General features: G+C 43.9%; 1 protein-coding gene across 1 annotated transcript; it reads right to left on the reverse strand.

The window, feature by feature from the left end:
- LOC103509409 (trinucleotide repeat-containing gene 18 protein) lies at positions 1 to 9,495 on the reverse strand. The gene is made up of 12 exons (XM_008474026.2): positions 9,147 to 9,495; positions 8,681 to 8,844; positions 8,259 to 8,417; positions 7,072 to 7,738; positions 6,399 to 6,611; positions 4,457 to 4,657; positions 4,165 to 4,268; positions 2,988 to 3,815; positions 2,100 to 2,606; positions 1,479 to 1,988; positions 605 to 884; positions 1 to 440 (listed from the first exon to the last, which is right to left on the reverse strand). Exons 1-11 carry the CDS (start codon positions 9,373 to 9,375, stop codon positions 672 to 674), a joined length of 3,795 nt encoding a protein of 1,264 aa, XP_008472248.2. The 5' UTR covers positions 9,376 to 9,495; the 3' UTR covers positions 1 to 440; positions 605 to 671.
- Positions 9,496 to 9,720: the final 225 nt, after the last annotated feature.

The following is a 9,720-nucleotide window of genomic DNA, read 5'->3' on the forward strand; positions in this document are numbered from 1 at the left end:
GGGGTTTTAAAGAAAAATAAATATTTAAACTCGACACACGGAAATAGAAAATTATATACGAGACTTATTTTAATATGTAAAAAAATCACAACGGGTTATTTTGTTATTGTGTCAATATAGGAAATAAAATAAATCGATTGTTTGATCTTGGAATCGTAATCGTTAGGTAGATTTAAATTTGTTTCAGGAAACGACATTGTGTCGGTTTGAATCTTGGGAATCGCGGCTTGGGAAATGCAAAGGAAAAATCTTTTTTTGGAAAATGCAGCAAAATAATTACTGTGTATGATTTTAAATGTAGAAACTCATGGGAAGTCACAAAGATGTGGTTCAAAGCTCTTCCATAATATAGTAGGTGATTTGGTTCACGTGAAAGGTTGTGCATATGACCAAGAAGTTGACGAGCACGACATAAATATAATAGATGATAGATAGATAGAGTTCACGTTAGATACACGGTTGGTGACACCGCTTCTTGGTAACGCCCTCCCCCCAGTTGATAACTAGTTGGCAACCCCAGTCCTCGGTTCGACTCCCGGCTCCAGGTGTATCTTCCGGTTGATATGGTCGTACAGGCCCGCCAAGTAGTACATATCCGTCGATATAGAGTTCACGTTAGATACACGGTTGGTGACACCGCTTCTTGGTAACGCCATCCCCCCAGTTGATAACTAGTTGGCAGCCCCAGTCCTCGGTTCGACTCCTGGCTCCAGGTGTATCTTCCGGTTGATATGGTCGTACAGGCCCGCCAAGTAGTACATATCCGTCGAGTCGTTGGTCTGCGCCAACTTAGCTTCGTACTCCTCCAGCGGAAGTACTTGGCACTTGTGTGAAATGGTTTGAATGTCGTTCTCGTCGAAGTGGCACGCTTCGAACAGGGCACCCTGTAGATGAGAAGAAAATGAATTATAATAGGTATAGGTAATCAGAGCCGTATCCAGGATTTTAGCCTACAGTAAGGCACGGAAAGTAAGTAAGTAGTAAAGGAGAAAAATCTGGTGTGATTATCACACGACTTTCATTATCCTATTAAATTATGCTAAGCTGGGTTTCTTAGATATGATTTCGGGTATCTCCTCTCATAACTTTTTCGTATCCCTAACCGTTTATTCAGTAGAGCCAAAATGCTGCCAATTGCTGCACCGATCTCAACCAAAAGTATTTTTCTGGTGGTATTAGGTATGATTGGGGGGGGGGGGGGTTTTTTAATTAAAAGTAGGTAAGTAGTAAAGGAAAAAAATCTGGTGTGATTATCACACGACTTTCATTATATCCTATTAAATTATGCGAAGCTGGGTTTCTTAGATATGATTTCGGGTATCTCCTCTCATAACTTTTTCGGTATCCCTAACCGTTTATTCAGTAGAGCCAAAATGCTGCCAATTGCTGCACCGATCTCAACCAAAAGTATTTTTCTGTTGTTTTTAGGTATGATTGGGGGGGGGGGGTTTTTTAACTTAGAGGCAAGCGGTACTCACATGATAGCAAGGCAACGTGTCCGGACACCCGACCGTCTCCTCGGGATGATAGAACCACTTGACCCTCACATTCATGCTCGCGTACGACTCCCAGAACCCGTCAATCTTCCCGATGTACGGCTGATCCGTCTCTGTGGACAGGAACACGGCACAATCCCCCACGGACAGACTCTCATCTCCGCGCTGAATGGACTTGTAGAATTGCTTCCGGCCTTTTTTCTTGGTGGTGCACTTCTTGTAGCTGGTGCCAGCCCAGTCCCATAGTTGCTTCTCGGGCAGGAAGTGTGTCATGGTGGACTTTGCGTCCACGGAAGACTGACGCTCCTTGGCTTTGGAACCTTTCTTGCGGGCTTTGGGTTCGTCTTTGACTTTCTGCTGGTTTTTAGGCTCGTCTGAATTTGATGACTTGGGAACGCATTCTGGTTTAGATTCCTTGGACGCTTCTTCTGCAAGTTGCGGTTCGAGGGACGCGTGTTCTGGGTCACTCTTGGACTTCTCAGCCACAGACACCTTTGCTTCTTAAACGCATTCTGGTTTAGATTCATTGGACGCTTCTTCTGCAAGTTGCGGTTCGAGGGACGCGTGTTCTGGGTCACTCTTGGACTTCTCAGCCACAGACACCTTTGCTTCTTTTTTGTTGGCCTTTTCGGGTTTCTTCTCTTTCTGCTGGTTTTTGGGCTCGTCTGATTTTGACGGTTTGGACGGGACTGTTTCAGTAGATGAAGATGGATTGCTTTTGGGTTTACTTTCCTCAGAAGGTGGACACGCCTTGGTGTGAGTCTTTGTTTTCTTGTCCTTTCGAACTTGATCCTCTTCGAGTTTAGAGTCAGTGGAGGGCTCTCTAGTTTCCATGTTTTCTGAGTTGGTTAGGAGACTATCAACTTTAGATGTGGCTTCAGCTTCCACAGATTTCCTTGAAGCTTCATGTTCCAAAGACTTTCGGATTTTCTCTTTGTCCTCCAAAGATTTTCTTGTTGCCTCTTCCAGAGCTTTTCTGGCTTTCTCGGCATCTTCCGAAGACTTTTGAGCTTTTTCTTTCTCTTCCATAGATTTCCTTCTGGCTTCTTTCTCTTCCAAAGATTTTCTCCTTGCTTCTTTTTCTTCCAAAGATTTCCTTCTTGCTTCTTTCTCTTCCAAAGATTTTCGTTTTGCTTCTTTCTCTTCCAAAGATTTTCTTCTTGCCTCTTTCTCTTCCAAAGATTTCCTTCTTGCTTCTTTCTCTTCCAAAGATTTTCGTTTTGCTTCTTTCTCTTCCAAAGATTTTCTTCTTGCCTCTTTCTCTTCCAAAGATTTCCTTCTTGCTTCTTTCTCTTCCAAAGATTTTCGTTTTGCTTCTTTCTCTTCCAAAGATTTTCTTCTTGCCTCTTTCTCTTCCAAAGATTTCCTTCTTGCTTCTTTCTCTTCCAAAGATTTTCGTTTTGCTTCTTTCTCTTCCAAAGATTTTCTTCTTGCCTCTTTCTCTTCCAAAGATTTCCTTCTTGCTTCTTTCTCTTCCAAAGATTTCCTTCTTGCTTCTTTCTCTTCCAAATACTTCCTTCTTGCTTCTTTCTCTTCCAGAGATTTTCTTCTTGCTTCTTTCTCTTCCAAAGACTTCCTGCTTTTCTCTTTGTCTTCCACTGATTTTCTCGGTTTCTCGCCATCCTCCAAGGATCTTCTTCCCTCATCGCGTACAATTTTCGGACAAGGCGTACTCGTGTTGATCGTGAGCACCAAACTTTCATGCGTTCCCACATCGCCATTTCGGGTTACTTTCTCAACATCTTCTTTCATGTCACCCGCTTTGTCTTCTACCTGTTCGGTCACATCAGATCGTACTTGGGAATCGTTACTTTCCGTGTCCACCTCATCTACTAAGGAAGCGCTCAAAATCTTCTCCCCCACTTTCTTGTCTAAAACCTTCGTTTCCAGGACCTTCTTCTCGACGACCTTTCCGTTCATTTCACTCACAAGGAGCGTCTCACAGGTTACGTCTTTCTTGACGGTTATCTTGAGAGCATCCCCGGAATCGCTTTCCAATTTGTGCACAATCTCCGCGATGGGTTTGATCGCTATCTTGATATGCTCGTTGGTCGTCGGGTTTGGTCGGCTGGTTTCGGGCGGTTCCGATTCTTTCTCTTCCGTCACCGAGGATCCCCCACTGTTGCTTAACTCGGTGGAGGACGAGCGACGTCTCTTCTCTTTGTGGCGATGTTTGTGCTTGTGCTTTTTGTGCTTCTTGTGTTCGCGCTTTTCCTCGCGAGATCGTTTGCGCTTCTTGATTTTGTGCTGCTTGGTTTTGACGTGAACCGTGGTGTCGCTGCTGAGTTCGACCGTTTTGTCGCCTCGTGTGGTGTCCAACTGTGGAAAGAAATATAAAAAAAATTAGAAATAATGTTTTTTAACACGTAAAAGACGCCATCAAAATTTGGTAATTCATTCTTTGGGATGGCATGATTTCAGGTCCTAACGGAAAACATGAAATGACCACCAGTGGGTCTTTAGCAATAATGTTTTTTAACACGTATAAGACGCCATCAAAATTTGGTAATTCATTCTTTGGGATGGCATGATTTCAGGTCCTAACGGAAAACATGAAATGACCACCAGTGGGTCATGCCGTCTTGTATGTGTTAACTCATCCTGTCACTTGAAATTATTTGTCATACAACTCTAGTCATCCAGGCAAAAAAATTAGCAGCAAACTTACCTTCTCCTCTTCGCCCTGTCCACCTCCACCTTCCTCTTCATTCTCCTCCAGTATAGTCGCGTCCAGCTTGATCTGTTTCGTCGTCGGTCCCGTCTCGTCTACACCTAGACAACATTCGCTCTAACATCATTCTTCCCCTAATCGTACAACTCTAGTCATCCAGGCAAAAAAATTAGCAGCAGACTTACCTTCTCCTCTTCGCCCTGTCCACCTCCACCTTCCTCTTCATTCTCCTCCAGTATAGTCGCGTCCACCTTGATCTGTTTCGTCGTCGGTCCCGTCTCGTCCACACTGGTCGAACTGTTTCGTCTCTTCCGTTTCGTCGCAGCGCCCAAGGTAAGCAGCGGATTCTCGTACGTCATCAGCGGGAAGTCTTGAGGGAGGTTGCGGATGTCTTCAACGTTAATCGATCCGGAGTCTCCGTCATCGAATTCAACGTTGACGAACGTTGTGGTACCGCTTGAACTGGTGCTGGTCTCGGAGACCACAACGCCTGGAAGAAATAGATTATAATAATGTTAGTTAATGAAGATAAAAGATAGGAGGAACCAGCTGAAAAGGGGGTACCCCCTTTTCAATAGAACACAAGGAGTAAATGGAGGAACGTCTATTACTCAACATACACTATTCGTGGATATTCAGCCTCAGAGCTCTATTATTAGGTTTATTTCCCAAATGAAATAGGACAAAATGCTATGTTATAAGTAACTTCATTGGCATGATACTCGTACACCCTAGGAATGTATCACACGAAGGTGACTCAAGACCCACCGTGTATGGACAAATGTCTCGTTTAGGAATCGTTTTCCGTGCCGTTTTTCTGCTTACTAAACGAGTATTAACGAGTTACTAAACGAGTTACTCAACTCCTCCTGGTTGGTCAAATATACCATTATGTTACCCAGTAGTCTCTTCTTGGTTTCAACAGCTAAGTAAAGCTAAATCGTCTTCCGTGCCGTTTTTCTGCTTACTAAACGAGTATTAACGAGTTACTCAACTCCTCCTGGTTGGTCAAATATACCATTATGTTACCCAGTAGTCTCTTCTTGGTTTCAACAGCTAAGTAAAGCTAAGGCCAGCCACTCACTATCAGGTGGACCTTTTCAGCCGTACCTGTCAGGTCTACCTGATATCCTGATAATGAGTGGCTGGCCTAGGTAACTAGTCAAGCGTCACTATTTACCTGGATACAGACATCTGTACTGCTGAGACCAATAGGCGCACATCCGTTTGCCCGGCTTCACACTGGACTGTGCAGGCCTGTGGAGTGAGGTTGGACGCTTTTGTAGCAGCCATTCCAAAAGGAGGACAGATTGTATGAAAAACAACTTTCTCTGCTCTGGATGGGACACAACTTTTGAACTTTATAACTCTATGTATACTAAAACCAACCCTGATCATTCTTCTACCAGAAAGAAAGCGGGTTGAGACACTTAGTCTTTACCGTACAATTTATACGATAACAGATTGTATGAAAAGCAACTTTCTCTTCTCTGGATGGGACACAACTTTGGAACTTTCTAACTCTTTGTATACTAAAACCAACCCTGATCATTCTTCTACCAGAAAGAAAGCGGGTTGAGACACTTAGTCTTTACCGTACAATTTATACGATAAGACGATATCGTCTCGTATAAATTATACGATAAGATGTAACGTGTAAACCTGCCTCTAAAGATTTCGAAATAAATGTATACGAAACTTAGGGGAACACGGGGATAAACAGTACCCCGGGGCAACTATAAACAAGTGACCAAAATGATACTCAGATGTATCGAAATTTTGAAACGCCTTACAAAATCCCTCCAAATGGGAAGGTTAACATCAGAAACACACGTTTAATTAATCAAAAAAAATATAGCACTAGTTTATCTACAGTTAAACATCCCGATAATTCGGTAAGGTATTAGAAAACAATCACAGTGAATAGGTAAAATGCAAAATCCCTCCAAATGGGAAGGTTAACATCAGAAACACACGTTTAATTAATCAAAAAAATATAGCACTAGTTTATCTACAGTTAAACATCCCGATAATTCGGTAAAGTATTAGAAAACAATCACAGTGAATAGGTAAAATAATTATTTATATCATGGAAAATTAATCAAAGTATCTACAAGCTACGAGGGGTTTTAAAGAAAAATAAATATTTAAACTCGACACACGGAAATAGAAAATTATATACGAGACTTATTTTAATGAGTGGGTGGCCTAGGTAACTAGTCACTATTTACCTGGATACAGACATCTGTACTGCTGAGACCAATAGGCGCACATCCGTTTGCCCGGCTTCACACTGGACTGTGCAGGTTTCACCTCCAGAATGACGTCATTGAGTACTTCTTCCTGAGAGTAAATGTTGGGACGGTGCGCTCGCTCTCCGTCCAGTTGTACCCCGTAGATATCTGGTGGGGAAATGGCGGTGAGCTGACCCGCGTAGAGAAGACCTGGAATTGAAGTGAGTTTAAAGTTTTAATTCGACAAAACAGTAAAACATAGAACGGAAGGTACCTATATGATAAAAAAAAAACACTTTGAAATTTTATGTTCCCTTTTACTATATCTAAAGGTGTGTCCAAACATAGTCGACCGGCCATCGATCGACGAGGCAAATCTATGTTGTCGAGGCAATGTGGACGGTTCAGCCGACATCGATCGATGGCCGATCGGCTATGTGTGGACATTAAAACATAGAACGGAAGGAATATGATTTAAAAAAAAAAAAACACTTAATTTTTATGTTCCTTTTTACTATCTCTAAAGGTGTGTCCAAACATAGTCGACCGGCCATCGATCGACGAGACAAATCTATGTTGTCGAGGCAGTGTGGACGTGTCAGTCGACATCGATCGATGGCCGATCGGCGTTTCGTGGACCTTCTTCACACTCACTGAACTCACCGGAGGCGGCTCTTGACTGCCCGCCTTTTTCTCCGCCTCTTCCGCACACAGGGCGGCCGGTTTTTGGATTGAACTTCCGGACTAGGCGCCTTTTTCGCGGCCGTCGGCTCCTGCCCGTTGGCCTTCTTGCCGTTCTTCGTCCACAAGTCTGGTGTTTCGTGACTAGGCGCCTTTTTCACGGCCGTCGGCTCCTGCCCGTTGGCCTTCTTGCTGTTCTTCGTCCACAAGTCTGGCGTTTCGTGGGCCTTCTTCACACTCACTGAACTCACCGGAGGCGGCTCTTGACTGCCCGCCTTTTTCTCCGCCTCTTCCGCACACAGGGCGGCCGGTTTGATTTTCTTCACATGCGTGCTGGCCGCCGCAAGGGAAGGCTTGCGTACCGTGATACTCAGAGGTGCGTCCTCTAGGTCGCTTAGAACATCCTCATCACTATCATCTCGAACGATGCTGGTTTTGACTTTCGCTTCGGCTTTCAGTTTGGGCCGAATCTTGTTTGGTTTATAATCGGAAGAGTCCTCGTCGAAAAGGGATTTTAATTGTTTGTTCTTATTCGCGAGGACGATGCTGACAAAGTTGGGTTTGGTGGGTTTCTTAACGGGAGGTTCTGGGATGGGCGGCTCGGGGGGGTGTTTCTTGGGTGGGCGGCCTCGTTTGCGGCACATAATGTTGAGTTTTAATAGTCATTGGTAAAAACAATATTGATCAAGTGATCACAAAAGTACTTCATTTGAAAAGTAACAGAGTCTCCTACTGAGTTACAAAAGATCTAACCAGGTTGCAGTGACAAACGGCGTTTATTAAAGACGACGGCCCTACTTATACACTTACACCAATACCAATACTGCTGACTACAAAAGTACTCCATTGAAAAATTTTAGCTCCACGAGCACATAGTCTCCTTTCACTTACATCATCAGTGATCATTCGAACCATATTACTTGTGAAATCACACTATAATGTTGAGTTTCAATAGTCATTGGTAAAGACAATATTGATCAAGTGATCACAAAAGTACTTCATTTGAAAAGTAACAGAGTCTCCTACTGAGTCACAAAAGATCTAACCAGGTCGCAGTGACAAACGGCGTTTATTAAAGCCGACGGCCCTACTTATACCAATACCAATACTGCTGACAACAAAAGTACTCCTTTGAAAAATTTTAGCTCCACAAGCACATAGTCTCCTTTCACTTACATCATCATGAACGGTTCGTCGCTTATAGAATCCACTGCCTGTATTGGTGGGGCCGATACAATGTCTCTTATGTGCCACCAGAGTGGGGGGCCGACTCGATTCTGTCTCATCCAGAGGAGAGAATGGGGTCAGCACTGGCGGAGATGGTTGAACCTTGACCTGCGAAAAAAAGAAGAAAAGTTGAGAGTTGAGATTTTTTCTTTCCTCATCCTATTTTTTTTTTTTTCTTTATATAATGAAAGACACGTTTTCGAAGTGAGAACTTATTGGTTTAATGCATCGAATCTACAATGTTTCGAACAAAGAGCGAAATCGTTGCCGAAGGCATTCTCTACCATTTAATCCTAAAAAATACATCTCGTTTAAGTAGAGGAATAGACATCCTTTACTTATAGAAATAAGATAATCTAGAGGGTTCGAACCTGTGGTACTGGGGACTCTGAGCGGCGCTGTTTGGTTCCACTACAAGATGACGGTGTGGCGGGCATGGTCAGGCTGAGTTTGGTCCTAGGTAGGTCCGGACGATCCTTGGACTGTTTGGTAGGAGACACGGGTCGGTCGTTGATCATGTCACGGACTTTTTTGCCTGTGGGGGAGGAAACCATAATTACATTTTCTGTACCCCATTGATCGACACGACGGCCGTCGGCTATGTGTGGACAAACCTTTAGAAGCAATATTATTGCTTTTATTGATATTTAGGAGTTACTGTTTTTGGAATAACTTTAAATGTACCTAGACCTAAATTACCAGAAACGACTTTCTAGTGCCGCAAGAATATCTGAACAGAGGGCTGCGGTTTCAACAGTTTGAAAGGACCTATCTCTTCTAAGTCCTTTTAAACAGATCTCTTCTGCCTACTAAAACCTTTTCCCCTTAAGCCCTTACCTGAATGTTTCAAGCTTTCCACATCCTTATCCGCCTTGCGCGGTCGGCCCGGCTTCCTCTTCACACACCCGGTTCCAGCCGCCCCCTCCGGCACCGTTTTCCACGACAGCCCCCCGCTCGAATCGCTGTTCGGCGTATGGGGCGACTTTTTTGGCGTCAGCCGCGTCAGTTCTTTCTGGGCTTCGCGGAATTCGCGCTGAATCTCCGCCAGCAGCTTGCGGGTTTCCATTTCTTTCAGATCGATGCTAGTGGGAGGGACGTACTGGTAGGTTTGCTTCGATGCCAGAACGCGACGCGTGTCTTGCTCCGACTTCAGACTGCGGTAGGTGTGACTCACCTCCTTGTAGGGGACACCTAGAAACAGATGAAATGGTTAGTTGAACGAGTGAAGCGGAGGTACCTACTGGTCTCATTTGACGGTTTGAAGGTTTTGTTAATTCTTGATCCTGCAGATTTGATTTTTTCGTGTTTCGTCAGAGTAAAGTTCGTTTCCTTATTGACAGAATCTACTGGTCTCATTTGACGGTTTGAAGGTTTTGTTAATTCTTGATCCTGCAGATTTGATTTTTTCGTG

This window comes from Diaphorina citri, unplaced genomic scaffold (assembly GCF_000475195.1).
Source record: "Diaphorina citri unplaced genomic scaffold, Diaci psyllid genome assembly version 1.1 scaffold23, whole genome shotgun sequence".
Classification (NCBI taxonomy): Eukaryota; Metazoa; Arthropoda; class Insecta; order Hemiptera; family Psyllidae; genus Diaphorina; species Diaphorina citri.

Bases quoted from the DNA above. Each gene is read 5' to 3' on its own strand.
- LOC103509409 (XM_008474026.2), bottom strand. From the start codon at position 9,375: ATGGAAACCCGCAAGCTGCTGGCGGAGATTCAGCGCGAATTCCGCGAA. The intron at 3,816-4,164 runs GTAAGTTTGCTG...TTCTTTCCACAG, and splicing joins GACAGGGCGAAGAGGAGAAG to TTGGACACCACACGAGGCGA. The intron at 1,989-2,099 runs GTGTCTGTGGCT...TAAGAAGCAAAG, and splicing joins CCAACAAAAAAGAAGCAAAG to GTGTCTGTGGCTGAGAAGTC.